At 40.1% G+C, this 23,616-nt stretch overlaps 3 protein-coding genes across 5 annotated transcripts in view; 1 reads left to right on the forward strand and 2 right to left on the reverse strand.

The window, feature by feature from the left end:
* ptprea (protein tyrosine phosphatase receptor type Ea) overlaps window positions 1-23,616 on the reverse strand; it is a 424,624-nt gene that overhangs the window by 337,156 nt on the left and 63,852 nt on the right. The window lies entirely within an intron of this gene.
* Window positions 130-3,202, forward strand: LOC128380925 (potassium channel subfamily K member 1-like). Its single transcript, XM_053340816.1, has 3 exons — window positions 130-611; window positions 1,473-1,877; window positions 2,864-3,202. The coding sequence occupies exons 1-3, from the start codon at window positions 260-262 to the stop codon at window positions 3,163-3,165; spliced, it is 1,059 nt and encodes a 352-aa protein (XP_053196791.1). The 5' UTR covers window positions 130-259; the 3' UTR covers window positions 3,166-3,202.
* Window positions 4,288-21,280, reverse strand: entpd1 (ectonucleoside triphosphate diphosphohydrolase 1). Of its 3 annotated transcripts, none has more exons than XM_053340808.1 (10): window positions 21,128-21,280; window positions 13,058-13,185; window positions 12,548-12,665; window positions 10,673-10,823; window positions 10,164-10,323; window positions 9,838-10,041; window positions 9,397-9,654; window positions 8,514-8,627; window positions 8,229-8,366; window positions 4,288-4,906 (listed from the first exon to the last, which is right to left on the reverse strand). In XM_053340808.1, the coding sequence occupies exons 1-10, from the start codon at window positions 21,141-21,143 to the stop codon at window positions 4,700-4,702; spliced, it is 1,494 nt and encodes a 497-aa protein (XP_053196783.1). In that variant the 5' UTR covers window positions 21,144-21,280; the 3' UTR covers window positions 4,288-4,699. The 3 variants fall into 3 exon arrangements, with proteins under 3 accessions (XP_053196783.1, XP_053196787.1, XP_053196786.1); XM_053340812.1 differs by lacking the exon at window positions 21,128-21,280 and adding an exon at window positions 20,990-21,093; XM_053340811.1 differs by lacking the exon at window positions 21,128-21,280 and adding an exon at window positions 14,290-14,891.

The following is a 23,616-nucleotide window of genomic DNA, read 5'->3' on the forward strand; positions in this document are numbered from 1 at the left end:
ATGACTGAAAACACAAAACCTGTCAGACCGGTTGGAGAGGGAAGTGCACGAGCATTGGCTACCTGGTCCAGCTCCTGAGCAACGTCACCACTACCCGCATCCAGTGAGGTATGAAGAATGAGGAAGACGAGTTCATCCACCGGGCAAAAAGCATAGTCATTCCCTAAAAACAGACTTTCTGTCTATATAACAGTAACTGGCTACGTGTATTCAAGTTAAATCAAGTTCTAGACTGTAACAAGTTTTGGAAACTGGAGGGATGGTGCGCAGCTGTACGGTGGGCTGCTGCGCTCGATTTGTGGAGCGACACCAGTCAGCGCTGAATTTTGTGGTGTTGGTAGCCGGCTACATCCTCTATCTGATAGTCGGCGCCGGGATCTTCTCCGCCATCGAGCTGCCTTACGAGCGGGAGCTTCGCGAGGAGCTGAAGGCCGCCCGGCAGGACTTCCTGAGCAACAACACCTGCGTGTCCGACGCGCGCCTGGAGGAGCTGCTGGCCCGCACGCTGGAGGCCAGTAATTATGGAGTGTCCGTGCTGGGTAACGACACCAACCACAACTGGGACTTTGTGTCCTCCCTGTTCTTCACCAGTACCGTGCTGACAACTACAGGTGAGGACACAGGTGTTCAGATTCTGTAATTGAACAAGGAAAGTACTGTATGATTGTACTTTATAATAAATCAGAGTTAAAGGGTTCCTCCAGACATTTCCAAACATCAACGACACTGAAAAATAATTTGTACCTAACACTTTATCCCCACAAAAAAGTTCAATAATCTATTAACACCTTTTGGGTTGCCTGATTATGACGAAAGCCTCCCTGGTTGGTGTCTCTGTAAATTAAAGGAAAATAAATAGGCCTAAATAAATAAATAATAATAATAATAATAATGATAATACAGGCTTGTTCTTGTTCCTGGCTTATACATAATTTGAATTTAAGAACCAGTTACAATTTAAAAACAACCTTATAACTGGAGTCTTGGGGTTATGTTATGATTTATTTTTAATCATGAGGAGGATACGACTAAGGGTCTGGGGACACTAAATAGCACATTGTCAAGCTTTAGTTGTTACACCACAGTAATTTATTAAATAGAAGCATGTATGGAGATTTTGGTGCTGAAATATTGAGGGGTTTAATGAGAATTAAAACCCCCGAAGCTCTATTAACACACTACTACTGTAGTTTAACTGTGAGTTCTGCTAAAAGGAACACATTAAAACCCACAGAAAAGCCTTTGGCCCTCACATCCATAGGCTTTAAAGAAAGTTATAGATAGGTTTATTTAGCCTATTGTTTGTTTATAGAGCTAAGATCAAGTCTGTCCTGGATTGATATAGTCTTTCGAAAAGATATGTTTCTGTTGAAAGAATTGCTTTCCTTCTAATTGTTGTTTGATAGAACAACCCCACCTGTAATTATACCTCTGTAATTAAGGTTATGCTGCATGTTTGGGTGTGTTTTCAGGTTATGGCCACACTGTTCCTCTCTCAGATGAAGGGAAGGCCTTCTGTATCTTCTACTCCGTCTTTGGCATTCCTGTTACCCTCTTCTTCCTCTCTGCTGTGGTGCAAAGGATCATGGCCCTGGTGACCAGACGTCCAGTGTCCTACTTCCACCACCGTTGGGCTGTGTCTAAACCAAAGTTAGCCATCATCCATGCCACTTGCCTTGCCATCATCACAACCCTGTTCTTCCTCCTCATCCCTGCTTGGATCTTTGTCAGCCTGGAGCAAGACTGGAACTTTCTTGAATCTCTGTATTTCTGCTTCATCTCTCTGACAACCATTGGCCTCGGGGATTATGTCCCAGGAGAGACCCACAGTAAAGAGGCAATCCCACATCCACAGCTCTACAGGTTGGCTATTACAGGTGAGTAGCAGACAGAATACACTGTCATTACTGTCAGGTAAAAGCCACAGGCCACAAGACCCTTTAATAAATCACACACACACACACACACACACACACACACACACACACACACACATACACACACAGGTTTACTTAAGTCACTTTTGGGGTATTTACATAGACATACATTCATTTCCTGGAGACCAACCCTAACCCTTACCATAACCACCACTGGCCTAGACCTAACCCTTATTCTAATCTTAACCATTGACCCCAAAATGTACTGTTTTACCAATTGGAGACACAGCTTTTATCCCTAATTGCACAAGCTGTCCTCAATGAACTGGTCTTTAGTCTGTTTTTAGTCTCCTTAAGTCGCCCCTCGATGAATCAACACTAAACAAAGCTGAAGATCAGGTAAAATTTGGTCATAAACAATGTATTGGACAAACAGAAATGTTGATCTCATGATGGTGCAAGATGAAAAGTCAGCAGATTACCAAAGTCATTAGAATACATCACCTGGTAACCATGACACCTTGTTTGTATGAAATTCTGTGCTAATCCTTCCAGTAGATGTTGTGATATTTTGCTGTATTAAGTAAAGTGATGCAAGAAAAAAAGTCAACAAATCACTAAAGTCGTTGGAATTCATCCTCTCGGCACCATGAATGTCTACTGAATTTCATGGCAATCCATCCAATAGTTATTGAGATATTTTAGTCTGGATGAAGATGAGGGGAAGGTGTATCAATCCCTACACCGGGAACTATTTACAAATCAACCATTAACAAAGTGTAGAGTTCAAGTTTTTCATTGATCATTGACAACATGTTCATGACACATTTATCATTGTTACTATATTAGCTTATCTAATTGACAGGGTAACACAGAGAAGTGACTGCTCACCCTACACCTTTTGCTCATAGACCAAGCCTTTGTTTGTACTGTTTGTTTCATCATGTTTTCATTGTGTGTGTGTGTATGTGCGTTTGTCGTGCCAGTCTATTTGCTGCTGGGCTTGGTGTGTGTACTGGTGGTGCTGGAGACATGCTGGGAGCTTCCCCAGTTGAGACGCCTCAGACGGAGGTTCTACGAAGAAAACGTGCGGGAGCTGGACTCTGAGACCACAAACATCATTGATAAGGATCACCTGAGCGACCAGCTGACTGACCCCTCAGATCACATGACAGATCACCAACCAGTCATCCCGTCTGTGTCTGAACAGGCTGCCTCCCTGCGGCAGGACAAGTCAACACCTTACACCCCAGCATCAGGACCTTCTGCTAATGGAAAACTGCGATGACAGATTTTCTGGGCTGTCAGCGACTATGTATGGTTTGCATTGTTTGTAAAGGACTTGTCTTTGCACTTTTGCTCCATATGTGGAGACATACTTGCTTGGACATCTAACTAAATATAAGTTTATAAGCAGTCTAAGCATATGTACATCTCCATATAAACTAAATCACTTAATCATTTAAAAAGTGATTGCTTTCTGCCATTGCCAACACTAACAGACATTTTGGTGGAGTAAAAGCAGGAACCACCCAGAGATTATCAGAATGGCATTGTTTCCTTGTTCTCTCCTGTTGCTCCATTCCCTGCAGATAAGCGCTAGATCTGTGACACAGAGGAAGGGCTAGGCCCCCAAACGGATGGAAACTCCATAAGTTTCCACTTCCCGCTAAAAGTCTGGAAGCCTTAATTCCAAAGCAGCAGTTTACTCTAGGGAATTTCTCACTCGCTTCTAGCACATTATATAATATATGGTGGCATTTGCATTGGAAATTTACCTTCTTAGAAGCACTTAGGCACTACCAAAATAATCTGATTTACCACCAGTTGGCCTGTTGAACAGTATGCACAGTGTTTCCAAGAACATGATCAAGATATAAATGAAAACATTTGTTTTTCTTCCTGGTTGCTTAGACAGGTGATGATTGCCCTGCAGTTCCTGATGATTTGTTGCTGAAGTATTCTTGTGAAGTGTACTGCAATGTGCCTTTTTATCACTAGAGGGCAGCACTGTCACTCTATTTACAAGGGACACATTTACATGAAGTTATTACTTGATGCTGTTATCTTATGCTGCTTAGACGGGTTAAAAATGCAATTGAGCTGCAAGAATATGTCATTTCACAACTATGGGTGAGGGAATATATTGTAGAAAATAGCTTTTAAAAAATAAATAAATTATATGTTTTTAAACTATATCCCAGTTTATAGGACTGTGTTTTTTTTACTAATCAAAAAGATATAACTTGTCTTCCAAAGATCCTTTTGCCGTGGTTTTCATTCTCGTTTTGCAGTTTGACTTTTAATTAAAATCACAACTTTTACAGAAATCTATCTGGAGAAATCATACATACACAATTTATACTTCTTTTTTTTTTAACAAGTGTACAAATGACAAGTGAACTAAACATTATATATAAACTTGAGTTATTTTATTTGTACAGTATCATATTCACATCATAGTTTAAGACACATACATGCAGACTGATGTGGGTACACACACTCATGCACGCATTCAAGTGCGCATTCAAAACTTAAACATTACACTCTCATTCACGTACTCACTCACTCCCTCACTCACTCACTCACTCACTCACTCATTCACTCATTCACTCACAGAAATTGTCCTCCAACTGGAGAAGATAAAGCATTTGTCCTTCTGTAATATCCTCATATAAGCAGACATTGACCTTTAACCTCCCCACAAAGGCTACAAAGTGAAAAGTTGACAGTCTTTTCACCAGTTGGTAGGATATTCCACACCAACACTGACACATACACATTCCCTCCCTCACATGATTGTTTCATCTCTGTGTATGTGTTTATATGATCTGTGGCTGCTTGGAGCAGCGAGGCCAGATTGGACGTAGGCTGAAGATGATGAGGACGAACAGCAATATGGCGATGATGGTGACGATGGAGACATAGCCTTCGTGGGGCAGAGGGGGCTTGGCAGGAGCCTCTGCTGGTATCATGTTGGTCAGGTTCAACATGTAGCCCAGCGTCCAGCCTGCGTCACTGTCTTTTATCTAGAAACAACACAGGAAGAGGAAATACTCAGAAACTTGGAATTCTTTATCTTGTTTTTTCAACAGACATCTAGATTTTTTACCAAAGACTTTGACTCACAGTTCCTTTTAGAAGACATAAAACCATAGAGGAAGAATCTTTTTTTATAAATTTGGAAAACATTAACCACTTAACACACGCCCCTGTTTTTTATGCTGTTAGCCTAAAAGACATGCCCAAGTTGTGAGCAGCACAGATCCCACATAGTTTGAGACTCAGAGATGTGTCTGGTATCATTGGAAAGGAAACACTCTCAGGATTCTTGTAAAAGTGTCTGTGTGATTCTGTGACTTACTGACAAAGAGTGGCAGAGGTTACAATGATGGTTACTCGCCCATAGGTTTGCCTTTACAATGACATGTGTACAGACATTCAGGGACCTCTCAGCAGGATATAGACACAATGAGGTCACAGCCACATGTCTTGGCTTCATGCAGTCCAAAGAGTCAAAAGACCAAAAGATGAATTTTTCTGAATTATTTTTCAACAGGTATGTCCATGCGTTTTCCTCAGGTCCTTTTTGGAGACTCCAAATGGACACTTGGTTACCAAAGCTGTATAACCGCAATCAAACACCTATAACTTCACATCCCCTTTCCCTACAATCAAAATCTTGGTCTCTAATGAAAGCTGACGCCATATTATCATTATTATTATTATTATTATTATTATTACATATAACCATATTTTTTTGTTTGGCCATATCTATCTATCTATCTATCTGTTTATTTTGGTATAAGTCATATGTCAAGTCGAAGAAGAACCAACCGTGTACCAAAATGCCGAGTGCTTGATATATGGTTCAACTCTTTTACGCACAGGGCGCACGCCGGTTACGCTTGGAGTTTGTTTATGGACAGCTAAACTTAATAGCTTAGTGTCATACACCGTTGGAAACCTCTGACTTATCATTTCACCGAATATTTCCATAGGCTAGAACAGCAGTCAATCAAAGCCATGTCGTCATTGTTGTCGGTCACATGTCCTCATTGGCTTTGGAGACATGTACCAGAGACATTACTGCCTAAACCTAAACACCGATTGGCTTGTGTGTGGTGTCGTCAGAAGCAGAAGAGGCTCACGGTCGTAAACATCTTGTCACGAGATGGACGTGCAGGTCAGGAAATGACGTAAACGGACCGTGTATGGTTTGTTATTTGTGTTATTACGGTACGTGTTGGACTAAATACATGGACATATTGAGGAAAGTGTTTCGGTTTTATGGAAACGGATTTCATATTTCACAAGAATGGATACTTGGCGAGCTGTACAGAAAGTCCTGAGTCATAAGATGATCGTTGTGGATAAAGGGAAGACTTTGAAGGTATGTAGCATTATAGCTTTTCTCACTTAGCTCAGTGGCTAGCCGAGCAAATCGCTAATACTATTACGGCTGTGAGCAACCATATAAGTCGTGAGTGGTCTTGAATGAATCAGGACAATCTAAGCTTTCCAACGATGTACGGCATGAATATATATGTTTAAGGGTTGGTGTTTAAAACATTCAGAAGAACTTGTGGCTACCTCCTAACATCCGTCCCGTCCCGTAGACGGAACAGCGTGCGTTAAGTGGTTAACTGATTTTGCCTTTTTATGTGTACAAAAACATTAAACCTAGGGGGTTAATATTGAGTACACTACACTTTTATCTCGCTAACAGCATGCATGCACACACAAACATGTATACTGAAGCATTAATTGTACTGTAACTGGAATACATGTAGGCCTACATTTCTCACATTTATCATTATAGTTGCATATTCTTATTTTTAAACCTAACCTTTACCCTAATCTTAATTTCTATTATGATTATTATGTAATCAACCATACACAGTGATAACAAAGTAGGTTTCATTGCACAAAAGCATCACGGAAAGAACGTACACAGGAAGGAAGTACATGTAGTAACATGTTACAACACAATAACAGCTTATACAGAGGATAGAAAAGGTGTACTGGGCTGGACAGAACAAATGTCAACAGCTCTGTAACTCCTGTCACTGTTGTGTTACATGCATTTGATTATATTCTGCCATGTATTAAGTAGCAAGGCTGCTGAGGGATTGTTAATGAATCTCCTCCCAAGATAATGGAGCATAGCATTTTCAGCTACTTGGCTAATCAGTGATGGTTCATCTGTTTACACTGGAGAAATGCATTGTAATCTTAATGGCTTGTTTTATGTATTTATTTTATTACATTTACATCTACTTTGTTCTCTTTGTGTTAGGTTACTGCTGTTTGGATTGTTTCTAGTATGTTTTATACAAATGCAGTGACTCTATGTAATAAAAACAAACAAAGATTGCTGCGCTTATGTAGCATTCATACCCATACTGTGGCTCAGCAGGCTGTTTTGTGTTTTTTACTGCTGTTGCTACCTCAGCCTGGCTGTTGATATGGATACTTTGGATTCATTGCGTCTCATGCTTGTGGGTAATGTTTCACAGCTTACTGTTACGTTTGCCATGACGATGCTGAATCACCTACTATAATTTGCAGTGGTAATAACTGAGATGTAATTTCAAGTAGTAGTTGAGCTCAATTCTTGTTGCTTGGTTGAAGTGCGTCACACAATAGCCTTTCTAAGTTTTAAGGGCTGTGATTTACAATTTGTTTTTATTGTTGCTGTTTTATTGTACTAATGTATTCTCTTTCCTATTGCTCTGCGTGGATTGTACACTTTTGTACATCTGTCGTCTTCTGTGTGTGATTTTTAGACATCACTTTATTGGCTTAACTTTTATTGTTATTTAGCTTTCATCTAATAGCCACGTATATGCTGATTTGAATATTTCCATGGTATGAAGACACTTATCTTGCTGTATAATCATCTATCTTAGATGGCAAATTGAGATATGCTTGTTGCTTCACAGAAATTAGATGTGTGTTGAATATTAAGTTAGTATCTTGCTTATCTTCATATTGCAAGAAAGTTGTCTATGAAGTTTAACACGGACGAAAAGGACTTCAAGGAAAATTAGCATGTTTGTTGCATAGATTTAGGAAGGGTGACACTGGCTCTGCTGTTTTGAGGTGTTTTATTTGCTCCTTGCCCTTATTTATTAAAGAGTACAGTGAACAGTCATATGATTTGGGGGAATATGTTTCCAGCTGAATTCTTTGAGAACTCCACATACACACACACACACACACACATACACACACACACACACACACACACACACACACACACACATACACACACAGGGTCTTGTATAGGCCAATATAGGATATGGCTTGAATAGGGAGATAAGAAGGTGTGGACTCTGATCTACTGACCTTCTTGATGAATTTTATGTTCGGGTAGTCCGCCGAGGTGAAGTTGTATCCTTCTGTCAGCAGGGTGATGATGTACGTGCCAGAGAAACAGTACTCAGCCAAATACTTTTCTTTTATATGTGGAAACTTCTCCTTAATCTGTTCAAGCAGTTCAAATACAACAATAACATCAACGTACAGGCTAAGAAGGCCTTAGGACATAGATAAGACATGAAAGTGTACAAATATAACTGGAAAATGTATTTTTTGTGGTTATGTAAGTGATACATAAATATGCCCTCCAACCTGCTTCCAAGGGGTAGCGCAGTAGTCTGTTAGCTTTTTCTTGACAACTTCCAGGGGGATGGATGTATCAGTCAGATTGAGGAAGTTCATCACAAAGTAGTAAGCAGAAAAAGCCTGGAGTGAAAGAGAGGGGAGAGGAAGAGATCATTTAAAAAGGAAATTAACTTGTCCTCCTAACTTTAGCAAATTAAATAAACAATTATTAATAGTTTTCTTTAATACATTAGGCGTTTTGTGGCTGACTGACTCCAGCTTTTATTTGTCTTTGGTATGCAAGTAGCTGCGACAAATAAAATAGTTGAATATAGCATGTATTTAACCATGCGGTTACAGTAGCCTTTTTAGTCAAGAATTCACCGGTAACACCTCTTCCATTAAAAGTATCCTCATTTCTCTGAAAAATACACAAACCTGCCTGTCAACATTTTTTTGGGTAACTATTTTCAGTAGAAAGTAGTTTCATGGAGAAGTGGTCACACTGCGATGTCTGTGGATGCTCCTGGAACACGTTTTCTGTGATCCAGCTGAATTCTTCACATGCATATTTACAATGCTATGAACACTACAAACAACTATCCAGAATTTGCAGAAATCTCAAATATGGGTATAATAAAAACAAAAGTATCTGCATGGTTTATTGCCACTATCAGAAAATGTAATTTATGAGTGGCACATTTGGGTGAAGAAGTAACACTCACAATTTATTAGAAAAGCAAGTCGTGCAAAACAGAAGTTGCTCAGTGGACTGTGATTATTACACATTGAAACTGATAGACCTCTATGTTGTGTAATCCCTGCGTGCTGTTTCTGTAACCCTCCTAACAACACACAGCGCATCATAGTTCACTGATATATACTGATAAATAAACACTGACAACATTACCCCAAATGGCCCTTGCAAAGATGGCTGGAAGACCCCGTTGAAAGAGCATTGGCTGTATTTGCAGTCAGTAAAGTTGAAGACTCTTCTGACAACTCCCTGGCATTCTTGAAAGTCTCCTGTCCCTGTGTGATTGAAGGCTACAGGAGCTGGTTGGGGTTTCCTGTCTGACACGCAGGGGGTGTCATAAAGGACTGAGTAGTTCCTTATTGCAGTGTAGCCTCGGTGGAAACAGGGATCTAATACTGTTTCTGGACCTGACTAGGAGAGGGAGCAAGAAAGAGAGGTATAACAGAGACAGAGAAAGGAAGCTAATTGAGTCTGAAGTTAGTACCTTTCAGAACAACATTTCAAAGATTATTCAGTCTTGAATCATCTGATTAGATAAGATTATAATTAATGAGTCCATTAATGTTGACAGAGGAACTTAATTCAGAAGTTTACCTGAGTCTGGTGTGCCAGCGCCATACGTAAAACTTGGTCTTTCCCGTAACACAGGAAGCTGTGTGTGTACAGGTTATAGTCATTTCCGTAGAGTCGGAATGTCACAGAGTTCTTGGGTGACTCTGAACCATCATAATTATCGGAAACAAAGCTAATCTGAGTGGAGGCCCCGCCAAGATCAAGAGCTCCTGTGGTTTCCAAACCCTGCAACACAGACAAAGAGGCATAGAAGTGCACAGCAGGAGCACCCTGACTGATGGAGACTAAGCACATATGAATGTGGACACACTTGCATGAGGCATGCATGCAGATATACTCTTACAGACCTGTTTGAGGCGATCATCCAAATAGTTGACTGTGATCCAGCCGAAGGCTCCTTCTTCTTGACCGCTAATGATCCTCGCTCCTTGAAAGGAAAAGGGGGACGTTTGCAGGGCTTGTGACACGGCCTGAAAGACCCTGTCAGACGCTGTACTGTTCTCTATACTGCAGGCACACACAAAACATATATTCATTAGAGTGATTCATATTGATATTTCAAATCAATACACCAACCCATGTTAAATAGACTGAATTGTATACAATAAATTTGACAGTAACATATGCGCTACTCTGGCAGTAAAGTTCATGTGGAAATAAATCACAAAAAAGTGGATGGAAGGAAGAAACAGATAGCAACACTTTGACTGCCAGTGCAAACACAATTACAGAGTTACAGATACCGTTACACCAGCGTCAGCATGAAAAGGCATTCTGTGTTATGTATTTTCTCTGGAGGCATGCTTGATGTTTGTCTATACATGTGTGAGGCTGTGTGTGTACATGTGTGCTGTACTTTAGCAATCTCATTCCAGCAGTAGCTCCCAGATAAAGAGGGGTCTCCTGGTGTCTTTTACTGGGGACCTGGTCCTTGGCCTCCAGCATGCATACTTTTAGAGACTCCCCTGCTTTCAGTGGATCAGAGGCATAGCTAGAGATACCTGCACCTGCAAGTCAGAACCAAAATGTTAAGAAAAGGGTGAAGTCATGCTACCTAAATATAGCGCCCATAAAACATAACAGAAGTCTTCCGTTCAGAGATGCTGGCTTCCTGGAAAATGGAAGGTCATCTGCTCAAAGTCATGAACCGGAAATTTGTTGAGGACAAGAAAGCTTGAGAATTATGTTCTCAAGGTCTTCTTGTAAGCATGCTGTATAATGGCACTCAACCCTGTAATTGCTCTTGTGAGGGTATCATTGATTAGATACTTTCCCTATTTGGTTGTGGAGGTACACATTAACCTCTGACTGAAGAAATAGTCAAAAGGTAAATACTAATGTCTTTAAGGTCAAATGGTCAATAAGGTAAATAGTCTGTGGGGGGGGTCTGTGTCTCCTGTCTGTGGCTTATGAAAGTGTTCTAACTGTAAGCTTTGATAATGATGTACATTATGTGAAGAGGGAGGCCAGCACTGACCAGTCATGCTAAAGCAGTATTCAGATCAATTTGCAAAAGGGAAGCAAGCAAGATTCTGTCTGAAAGACTTGTCTGTTATATGGTGTGTATTCAAACATGCTTGATAATCCAGCAAGAACAATTGGTTGCACAAGAAATGCACTTTGAGGCTGAGGCACTTCAGACAGACACATTCAGATTGTCATGCTAGTTCCAGGAGAAGAAGAGAAGAATGTATTTACAGATAATTTAGTAGAACATTTACAACTGCAGACTTGATGACTTATTATAAAGCTTCACTGAACCCCTTTTACTGTGCTGATCAAATTATCACATTACAATGAGTGATTAGATTTGCAGCCAAAAATGTAAGTAAATCATTAATAAAAAGCTTTTTCCAAAACAATAATCCAAGTCTGGAGTTGTAAATGTCAGTATGTTTCTTATAAGAAGATTTTGGTTGTAAATTCCCCTGCGGCTCTGTAAACAATTCAAAGCTGGCAACAATTACTTATATTTAATACTTGAACAAAATTCATTGGATAATTAATTGTTAGTCATTTTTAAAGCAAATACAGCAACCATTCTCTTGTTCCATTTTCTTCAACGTGAGGATTTACTGCTTTTCTTAGTTTTATATCATTGTTAACAGTTTTGTCTGACTAACACCCAAAATTAAAACACAATGAAAGAGATCACCATGGGCTTTGAGAAATTGTGATGGGCATTTTTATAGACCAATTGATTCATCTGATTTATACGTTAATCAGATCAAATGGTTGTGTTGTCTTTAAATGGTTGAACTGTCCACTAGAAGGGACTGCAAGTTGATGTATGATGTATTACAGAGCCAGAAGATCATGGAAAAAATGCTGGAGAAGGATATTCACCAACCAAAGGGAATCTGGTAACCTAAATGTTTTTCATTTCGTGGCTTATTTCTGATCTACCAGTGACCAATAAATGATTCATTAGCCATTAAAGAACCTATTCATAACAATGTGTAAACCCTGTTAAGTGTTTGATTATAAGCATGCTGTATGTCAGTATTTATCCATGTAGACACATGCAAATATACTTTTAATTTGAATACGTGTTCACATTCACATTAGCATATTTATTTACAACTAACAAACTAAATGAAGTATATAAGATTATATGCCCATTCTTACATATTGTATTTACTATAATATTTACATTAATGTGCATTAATGGTTGTACACTCAGATTTGAGGGGTAAGTATGTTTGTACATGACGCATTGTGCAGTGTATACCTTTAACTTTGCAGGAATGCACCTGTACAGCTCTGCCAGTGTCGTTAACCTTCTCTGCTGGCCACCTATAGATATACAGAGCTGTGTGGGAGGATCCAGCGTCAAGCACGATCCCATACTGATGTGGAGACAGAGGGAGGAATTCCAGTTCAGAGCTCAGTGACATTAATTCTAAATGAGCGCCATATACACTGACAACCCACTGACGAACGTCCCAGAATATTAGTTTAAAGCTGAAACAATTTAGTACAGCTCTGCAGACACTGTACGACACTGTAAGTATAGCTGTGGGACTCATAGTAGGTCAGGATTAGGCAGAAAAAGGAGAGGTGATTCAATATCTTTATCACCATCCACCAGCCTTATTTGGTAGTTTCTAGAACTAGTATTGCAAGTTGAAGTCATATTGAAAGACACCATATTTGGCTTGTTGACTTTGGAAAGAGGTTCCATGGTAAAGCAGTGGCCTCCCACACAGAGAACAGGCTCCAATATTTTCCTCCATCATACCTTGTACTTTTTGGGTAGGGGCATGTTCTGCACAACTGCTACTGTCACCAAGGCAACAATCGCTATGACGCCAATCACAGTGATGATGATGGTCGCAGGCGTGTGCCAGGGGTTCTTCTCTTTCATCTCTGAGAGCGGGGGTGGAAAGTCAGACAGATAGGAAGGAGAGGCGAGAGGATAGCCGTGGTAGAAAGGGGGAAGAGGGAAGATGGGACACATTGGACAGAGTAAGGGGTGTGTGTTAGCAAGTCTTGCATCCAGATGTGAGTGATGTCACAACATGTGTATTTGTATGTAAGGGAGAGTGTCTGTGTGAGGGTTCCTGGAATGTTTGTGATGTTTTGTAACCAAGGACTACAGATGGATTTCTGATTTGGTGCATCTGAACTCCTGCCAAGCTATTCATTAATTCTAGGGAGGTTGTTATTTCAGCCAAAGGGTATTCCCTTCTAACACCAGGAAAGTATTTAGCTAATGCTGAAAGATCAACAAGATTTCCATCTCGGAAAAGTATTAAGAGGAAACCTGCTTCATGTACATTATTGTGGAAATAGCTAAGATGTTTATACAACACGAGAGAACAATTGACTTCAATGGAAAGACTTGTAGGGTAATTCTGTATTATGGAAACGTTGTCGGTGCCAACAGTAATTATTAATATCAATATCCTGTTAACATTGTTAATGCATTATCAAACCTAGGTTTGATTTTTAGCTTCCATCCCTTCCTACTCATTGAGTTTCCATTGCTTACCTATTGGATTTACAACTCTCTCTCACACACACACATAAACACACACACACATTCAATTTTGATCCAGGCACAGAAAACAGCAATAAGCTGTATGCATTCACAAGGTTAATGTAATGGAAAATAATTTACCCAAACGCTGGCCTAAATTGTGAAATACACACACTTGCACTCACACACAGCTGTTTGATTATTACCAAGGTAAGTAAACTGGCAGACACTATCTAGGTGCGCATGACAGCTGGCAAAACACATGTTGAAACTGACCTGACTGTACAGAAGAGTACACACTGGAGGAGGACATAAAAAGGCAAAAACACACACAGCTGCTTTTCTGTTGCGCTGCATCAGCAGGAGCTGCAGCTATGATAGTGGTACAAACCTGACCTTTGTCTACTGTGGGAAAACGCAAAAAGACTGAAGCTTAAAGCATAGTATAACAGAGAGCCAGCGGCGAACAGAGAGCAGAAGAGAGCACTTACCTCTGTTGTCTACTTCAATGAACTTAGCACTGGCAGGGGAGGGAAAGGGACAGAGAGAGATAGAGAGCAAGAGAGGGAGAGAGGGAGGGAGGGAGGGAGTAGAGGAGGAGGGGAGAATGGGAAAATGGTGAGGACAGGAAGAGGAAAAAAGACAGAGCGAGGTAGGAGATTGATAAAATGAAATGAGGTTTTTCCGTCGTTGCCGGACAAAGGGTTAGAATAGAGCTGTTTGTGTGTGCGCGCGCGCGCGTGTGTGTTTGTGCGCTGAAACACAGTGTCTGGCATTTCCTCCTCAAGCTGGGGCAGCAAATCCGGTCACTATGGAGACAGCTATAAGTGTGTTTGTAGGCGTCACAGCACAGCAGTCTTGTGTGGATGTGAACCCCTTAAAAGGGACTCTCTCTTTCTCTGTGAACTAATGAGAGTTACTTACCCCAGCACTACTCTCTCCCTCTCTCTGTTCATTCTGTGGGATGATGTGTGGGAGGGAGGGGAAGTGGGGACTCCCTTGTTTAGCTGCTTTTTTTATTACTGGCAGACTGTGATGTCATCTCTATGACGGATTGGAATCCCCTGCTTGTCTCTTATTAGGCTCTCTCTCTCTCTCTCTCTCTCTCTCTCTCTCTCTCTCTCTCTCTCTCTCTCTCTCCCTCTCCCTCTCTCTCTCTCTCTCTCTCTGTGTGTGTGTGTGTTAGAAGAATAGGGGCCGCTGTCGACCCAGTGTGTTTATGTGTGTGTGCAGACCCGAAACATGACTTGCCTGCAAATTTGTTGATCCATTCACAGATTCAGTCCCTTATTCCCCTCTCACAAACTTTGCCAATACATCGCTGTCATTTAAATAATTTATCAACTAACTTCCTTCCTGGAGAGAGATGTGTAACTTAAAGCTTCCCACTGTAAAGGAGCACAAACACACACTTTCAGCCACCACAACATATCCTGTAATTGTTTGTGATGACATTTCCATGAAAAGTTAGAACTGTGATTGTTCTTTTCAAACATTACCCTGAGACAGTGTGGCCATTTATTCATTTATTCAATGTGTGTTCTGTAAATGAGCATTTTGCCTTTTTGTAATAGACAGTGTATGTTCATCTTTTTAGCCAGACTGTTGAATTTCTTTGTGGATTTTTAGAAGTTAATTATTTATTAAGTTATAGCACAGTAAGAGATACAATGTACAATTTGAAAGTATGAAAGAGAGAGAGACATATCCAAATGCATGTGACAGGTTGTGTTAGGCACAAATGTGACTCTTCACATGACTGACTCTCTGACCACTTCACATGTCAGGCATAGACGTAGAAAAATACAATAGCTTGCTTTGTACAATGTCACTCTATAGCTTCTAAATGGACAGTTCATACTTGGATTCAAATTCAGTGCACTTTTTCAGATAAGGGAATGCAAAAAATCCAAATCTGGCCAAAGGCAGATTTGGAAATGGTGCTGGTAGAGGAGAAACAACTACAGTAGCAGACCTAACTTCAAACATCTGCCAATGAAATTAGCAAGCCTCATAACATTCTTGTTTTTAAGCCTCTATACCTCCAAGAGAAGGCATGTTTACTTTGGCCTCAGTTTATGATACTGTTGCTAAACTGCTAATCCTGATAGTCATTAAGTAGGTGGGCTGCCAGTAGACTAAATGGTGTTTTAGAAGCTTTTTCTTAAAACTTCTTACACTCAAATAGTTTAGAAACTCAAAATTTGAGGGCACTGACTAAATAGCCAAACATAAGGCTCAAGTTTAGATCAGAATTGCAACACATAACTAATTTCTAGTTTCTCCTTGAGTGAGTTGCACACAGTGAGAATCCTTCATATATTACCAAGATTGTAGTACACTAAAGCCATGAAAGCTGGTTAATACAGTTAAGCTGAAAGAATGACAAAACTGAAACTGAACTCGGTATTTCCAAAGAAGTAAAGTCATTGATCTAAACACACACCTTTTGTAGTTTTCCTCAAAACTTGACTGCTAACTGGAGTCAAATCATTTAACATCATCATCATAACATTTATTGAAAAAAATACTTTGAATTTTTTACATGGATAGGGAAAACACGGGAAACATGAAAAGTATTAAGATTTTGTCAGTGTAGGAAAAATAGACACAGACAACTTTTTGTTTTATAAAAATAGCCACAGTAGTGTCCGCTATCAAAGCTTCAGTGGGGCCCAACCACTAACCACACAACTGTCTGGTCTATATCCTACAAGCCCAGTATCTTGCCTCAGTGGGATTCTGGGATGAATCATACATTTCCTCAACAGAGTGCAGCCGCAATGAAGCAAAAAAACAACCACACGATTCCCACAGATGTTTACTTGTTCTACAACGTCTTCACATGCTTTGATTTATATACTCATTACTATAGTTGCTGTCTCACACATCTAAAATTGATGAGAACATCTGCTGTTTGAAGTAAACCAGCCTTTGCATTCATAAATTATTGAATTAATGACAGCTTGCTCCAATTACAAAGCCCTTGTTTTAAAGACCAAAGTCTACCATAGAACAGCATAAAGCTATAAAGTTACCCTGGAATGACCTGAACCTCACCCTTCCAGTTAATGTCAAGTCTGATGAATGTTTTGAAAGACATGGAACATTTAATTTCCAATCAAAGTCCGTCTTCACTTTGCTTTCAGATTAGTAGAGGGAACCACTCCTTCATGTTATGCGTAATGACTGATGACAATACAGTTGGCAAATGACCAAAAACAAAAATACATGTTGAGACAGAAAACAGGGCTTGCAAGAGCAGCAAATTTAGTGCATGAAATCATAGGGAAACTCTTTTGGGGCATCAACACAGACACAACATAGGCTTTCAGGCTACGAAAAAACACAAAGGGTTGCACTTATGTGCTTGAGAAATTTTATTGACATAATACATTCCCTAATGATCACAACTATGTGCCTTACCCAAATTGTTTGCCTATTCTTAACCTAACCTAACCTAGTCTTTTAATCCTCAAACAGCTATGTTACGAAATGTACTCACTTTCCAAAACCGTCAGCACACACAATCTCTTATTCACTGGCACACTGATTTGCAGACACATATACGCATATACAAGCAATTCCACACTCTCGCATAACACATTGTTTCCATTTTAGACCCTTGTGTAAACACAAATGTAGTCTTAAGGTGAGGCCAGATTGGTTCAGACAACAACATGAGGAAAGAGAGTGCAGTGTGAGCTAGAGAGCACAGATAGTCCAAGTGGAGGAGAGGAGGGAGGAGAAGGACAGACAGTGTAAACAGCAGTGTAACATCTGCTATCACTCAGTCTTTTTTTAAGAGCTTAATGAAATATTTCAAGAGTTAAAGAGATTTTTAGCAAGCTACGTAAATTATGCCTTAACAAATGTTTACATCAGGAAGTAGGAAGTTAACAAAAAAATGAAAAATGATAAGCATCCCAAGAGGAAAACTTGATATGTAACATAAACTTCTTTTGCCTGGTGTAGAAGTGAGTGCTGTTTAGATGAGCAACATTCAGACCATTCACCTACAAAGAAAGATTCAACAACTCTGACATGTAAAATAACATTCACAGCGCAGAGCCAATATGTCTGCCTAACAGACACATTCATCTTTCATTATGATGAAAAGACGAATGTGATGATTAAATCCTTACTACTCATTGATCATCACGGTAACAAAAACCTGATCCACATGAAACTGATTTGAAAAGAGTATAAGTGTTACAATGGACCGGACAAAGTGATGTCATTTTGCAAAAATGATCCTCCAAGTTTAAAGTTCAAAAAACATGTTAACCATAAAGCATCCATGGCTATACACACACACACACACACACACACACACACACACACACACACACACACACACACAGGCCCCTTCACACATTAAGACCATCTTTACTCCAACAATCACACAACTATGGAGTTTATGATGGCAGTATGTTGAAGTCCATCCTGGTTATTGTTTGAGTTATGGTTGACACAATTCAGTCTCCACCCCTGTTGATCTGAAACTTTGTTCTCATAAAAGAAGATCCAGAGAGGAACAGAAAGAGGAACAGAGGTAGAAGGAGTCTGTTTTTAATCAGCAGATACTGAGAGGGTTGTTACTTTATCTTCCGGTGACACAATTGGGGTTCTCCTATGGTTTTGTAATGATGGAAAGACGAGACGACAACATCCCTCTAAGGCATGTCTTAAATGTGTTGTGCTGCTCTGGCGGTTAGGTCCTAACAAGTCCTAAGCCTGTGTGTGGTAACACATGTGTTCAGTAGGTTTAATCACCATACTTTGGTTAGTGGTGAAACACATGTACAGTGGAAAAACACTGAGTGCAGTAGAAAAACATGCCATGACATGTTAACGTCATACATTAATTAAACTTGTAATGCAATCGAGTATCTAAAGTAAAAGTGCCCATTGTTATCAAGAGTAAACGTTGTGTATCCAGATACTTCATGATTAATGATCAGAAGGAAGGAAATAAGGGCAGGTGAAACAATAGAAGCAAGGGAAATAAGATGGAAGGAAATATTGAATGACGTAAGGAAGTAAGAACAAAAGGAGAGAAGCAATAATATAACTAAATAAAGACAATAGGGATATTTTAAACAAGTGTTCAGAACAAACTCTGACAAAAGTCTGACACAAATACTCAAGTGTTTTGCATGTGTGACCTCCTGCATCAAAATCATCCAATAAACAGTGGCACTTTCAAATGATGGATATGAGGCGCTTGAATGTACAGTATTTGATCAGTTTAAGTCTTGTATTGAACTACTGTAAAGTAAATTGACCATGGTACTCTCCAACATTGCCTCACACACATGCATGCACACCTATCAATCAATCTCAATCTCAATCAATCAATCTTTATTTGTATAGCACCAAATCACAACAAAGTTATCTCAAGGCACTTTACACATAGAGCAGGTTCTAAACTGAACTCTTCAGGTTTTAACTTTAAAGAGACCCAACATTCCCACATGAGCAACAGTGGCAAGAAAAAACTCCCTTTTAACAGGAAGACTCAGACTCAGAAGTGGGCGGCCATCTGCCTCCACCGGTTGGGGTAGAGAGGAGAGAAAGGAAGGATAGAGGAGAGGAGCACAATGAAAATCAACAATGAAGCTAGAAGGTCTGGGACTGGAATCCATCATCCGGACGCCCAGATTACCTGTGAGACGAGAAAGCACCTACCAAAGTCTATTTAATGCATATCGTCCCCAATCCTTGACTTGTCATTGCAACTTTTTCCAGCAAATCAGGTGAACTTTTGTTTGTCCTAAACAATGAAAGAGATGCCAACACTCACTTAGCAACTCTATTAATACTCTTGTTCAAGTTATTGTGAAACAGCGCTGTCTGCCTTTTTCTGTAAAAACGGAACTGGCAGCGTCATATGATGACAAATGAGAGGAAACATCCCCCTCCTCTGCTGTCACTTTACTTGCCATAGGGAAGTGGTCCATCCTTACTGGTGTCCAGTCTGACCTCGCCTACAGGACACACTAACACTAACCCTGGGCTGATTGGGTGTATCCTGACCTTTAGCAGGAAGAAAAAAAGGAACTATAGCACTTTCAGTACATAAAGTCTTTCGGAACATCTACAAATGTATTTCCACAGTGTCGACTTGGTGTGTACTTTCATCTGTGTGAACAGAGCCATTTGCCTTATCGCCTCAGATAAGTTATCAGCCACACAACATAAACAAATTTGACTTTTTGTATATTTGTCGTTTTTTTTTTGGGGGGGGGGGGGGGGGGGGGGGGGGTCGTTGTCCAAACATTCTTGAATTGACCTAAAAACCATGTAGGTTAAACGGTTGAGTTACCCAAATTACAAAAGAACTTTTACTTTTAAAGAAATCCAGTTTAAAAGGGATGTCCAGAGTATCGAGGTCATTGTTTCTGGGCTTACACATTGTTTAAATGATGTTTAAAGCAAGCACCACAAATGAAATTCTAATCATTAAGATAGTGGCAGAGACATACTGTACGTCATAAAACATCATGACATAACATCAAAACAATCTGCATTGCATGTACGATTTAGGTGAACTCACCCTTTAAGCCACGTGGAGAGTTAATTGTCTTTATATGCATATTTTTATATTGTCATATGGCTTAAATGCTATCTGGATCAATGAAGCTCTGTTCTTATTCTAAGCATCATGGACTTGACCACAAATGCAGTATCCATTCTGATTCATATGGAGCGTGAAATATGAGTCAAACAGTAATCAGATAATTGCCCTATGGAACCATCAGCACACGGATACAGATCACATCTGATATAATATTGACATATCATGTTGACAATTAAACTTAGTCATCCACCATCAAATGCATTCAATTAGTCAAATGACGCTACTGAGTCATATGCACTTTGCCTGATCAACTATTATAAACCTCACATGATCTTAAGAGTCCTTCTGTGTGTAAGCTTGCCACTGTGTTTATCCTCAATGTAATGAGATGGCCCCACAACCAACCGCTAATCTCCCATGAACTGAAAAACACACACACACACACACACGTACACACGCACACACGCACACACGCACCTGCTTAATGCTGCCCGTACGCACACTCAGGCACCTGCAATGGAAAAGTCACACACACCTGCCCCACACCGCTGCACAGCTGCTATATGCAGTAAAGCAAATCACACAGTTGGAAGAGAACACACACTCACCTGATATTCAACATAGAGACTACTGGTTCATCCTGCAGCTAGATCCACTAGATGAGAGGGATTTCCTGTTCTTGTGTGTGCGTGCACGTGTGTGTATGTGTGTGTTTGTGTGTGTGGTGGTCCTAGCAGTACACCTACCTCTTTGTGCAGACATGGGTTCTTTCTCAGCAGCAACACAATGCTCTTTCTATTCTTTGCCCCCCTCTCTCTCCTCTCTCACACTCTTTCTCTCTAACCCTCTGTCTTCCTCTCTCTCTCTCTCTCTCTCTCTCTCTCTCTCTCTCTCTCTCTCTCTCTCTCCCTCTCTCTGGTAACAGCTCTCTGCTCAGTAACGTTTTCAGCACCTCCTTTCACATACACTCGCTTTATTAGGAGAAGCAGAGCTTCCCTCCTCCCTCCTGCTCAGCCCACTCCCCTCCTTCCCAGGCGCTTTGCCTTTTATTTACCCCTTTCTTATCCTCTCTCCCTACACCTTTGTCATTCTTTTTGCTGCTGTCACTCTTTTGCACCATCTTCCTGCGTTTTCTCATTTACCCATTTTCTGCATCTCCAAACTCAACAACTCTCCTCCACTGGTACCTTTTTAAAAAAAAAATCCTTCTGCTTCTCTTTCTTTGCCATCATCTCTGTCTTGTAAAACTGGGTCAAACATGAAAGCAGTGTTAGATCTGCATGGGAGCTGGAGCTGAAGCTGGAAGGATGTTGAGAAAAAATGCAGTGGGTGAACTCAGTCTCCTGCTTAAATCCTTGATACCCAGCATTCATTTTATCAATACAATCTTAACTCTGTGTAAAAAAATGCCCTATTGATGGCTTTACTTTAACCTCAAATGCTGCACCTATAAAGTTAACTGTAAGAGACACTATGTAATCTTTCTACATGCAGAGCAACATGACGCTATTATTTCAGGAAGACCTTGAGCTCATGGCCATGTCATGAACACTGCCACCTGTGTGTACATACTGTTTGTGTGTGTTACACACTGTCACCAAGGCGGAAAAACAAAGCCTATCCTGTTTTTGAGCCATGGTCACGGGGGCAGTCAATACAAATTCACACACTAGGGTGCACTTTAACCACTGCAATAAACCACCACTCCTCTGAGAAAAATCTGTCACCATAAGATGATTACAGTTAATATATGGGTGTGATCACTATGCATGCTAATGTGTATAGTGCAATCAGTACAAGTGGTATTGGGGGAGTGTTCTGGTATTGGGGGAATGCTCTGGGTTTGTTTGTTTTTTGGTTTTTTTAGAGTGGGACAGCTGACAGAGGTATTATTTTGATTAGAGTTCTCCCAGTGACAGAAGACAAACACACATGGTTATGACAACAGTAATCCCCATTTAATGATATTCTAAATGTCACGTAGATTATTTCCTTTGAGAAGGCAGTAATTTGCTTTTGTTCAGCTTGAATCTGGAAACGCTTGATCAGTCTGTCACTAAATATGAAAATCATCATTAGTCATGGTAAATGTCTATCTATCCAGTGGTGTGTGCAAAATGTAAGGCAGGGGGGTTTACTCCCCCTGTTCTTCATGTTGTAAGTGTCAAAATCCAAGAACCCTCACGTTCCCCTCTAGTCGTCCAAATGTCCCACTGCTCAGTCCAACTACATCTCCACTCAGTGCTGATCTGATGAGACCAAGAGTCCTTTAGGTTTTTCCAATTGTCTCTACACAAAACCCAAAGTGTACTATGTTATGGCCAAGTTTACCGTGAGGACCTACTGTATGAACAAAACCTGCAACATTGTCCCTCTGCTTCCTCTAACTCCTGGGCGTGTTGACACTGGATGACTGGGATGTCGTCCATATGGTACAATGTCAACAAGGAAGGATCATTGTGTGATCATCATTTCCCTGGTACTATTTGAGCTATGTTTAGTCTGCCAGGTATTCATATCGTAAGCAATAACTCACTTCATTCTCTGGAAATCTGCACTACTTTGTGCCAAACTGGATATATTTTGTCTTTGTAATCAGGTAGGAAAGGATCATATTAAAGTGGACTTTTACTGTTTACTAAAACAGCAACAGTTATTTTCTATTCCACCATCAAGCCCCATTGTCAGTTTCACTACATTACTCCTGGGAAAATTTTGCCCTCATGTGCATAAAGTTGAAAATGTTCTACTGTCAACCTCTCCACCTGGAATCCACAGTACTGTTTCAATAGATAATAAATGAACAACAGGTAAATGGTCAAGCACATGTTCACTATAGAAATGAGAATATTTACTTCCTGAAATTCTAAACAACTTTTCTCATAAGTGTTGGCGTCCTGATCTCCTTTGGGGATATCAATATGGTAAAAACAACTCCTTACAAGGCTTGTTACGACATCCCCAAACTGATACAACTATTGACCTTTTGCCTTTCTTGTTGTTTTCACATTTCACTTACAGTATGATGCACACATATCTGCCTCTACATTATCTTCATTTATTTATATGTATAAAATGGGTCCAAACTCCATAGAAATTCTTTTGATGATTACTATTAAATGAAAATGAAATGAAATGAAAAAGAAGTCGATATTTATTAATAAAATAAGCCTTCATCTGACCGCATGCTGCCATGCTTAAGCCAAATTAAATTGGCACTGACACACTGGTGTTT

The sequence above is a fragment of the Scomber japonicus genome, chromosome 20 (assembly GCF_027409825.1).
Source record: "Scomber japonicus isolate fScoJap1 chromosome 20, fScoJap1.pri, whole genome shotgun sequence".
Taxonomy (NCBI): Eukaryota; Metazoa; Chordata; class Actinopteri; order Scombriformes; family Scombridae; genus Scomber; species Scomber japonicus.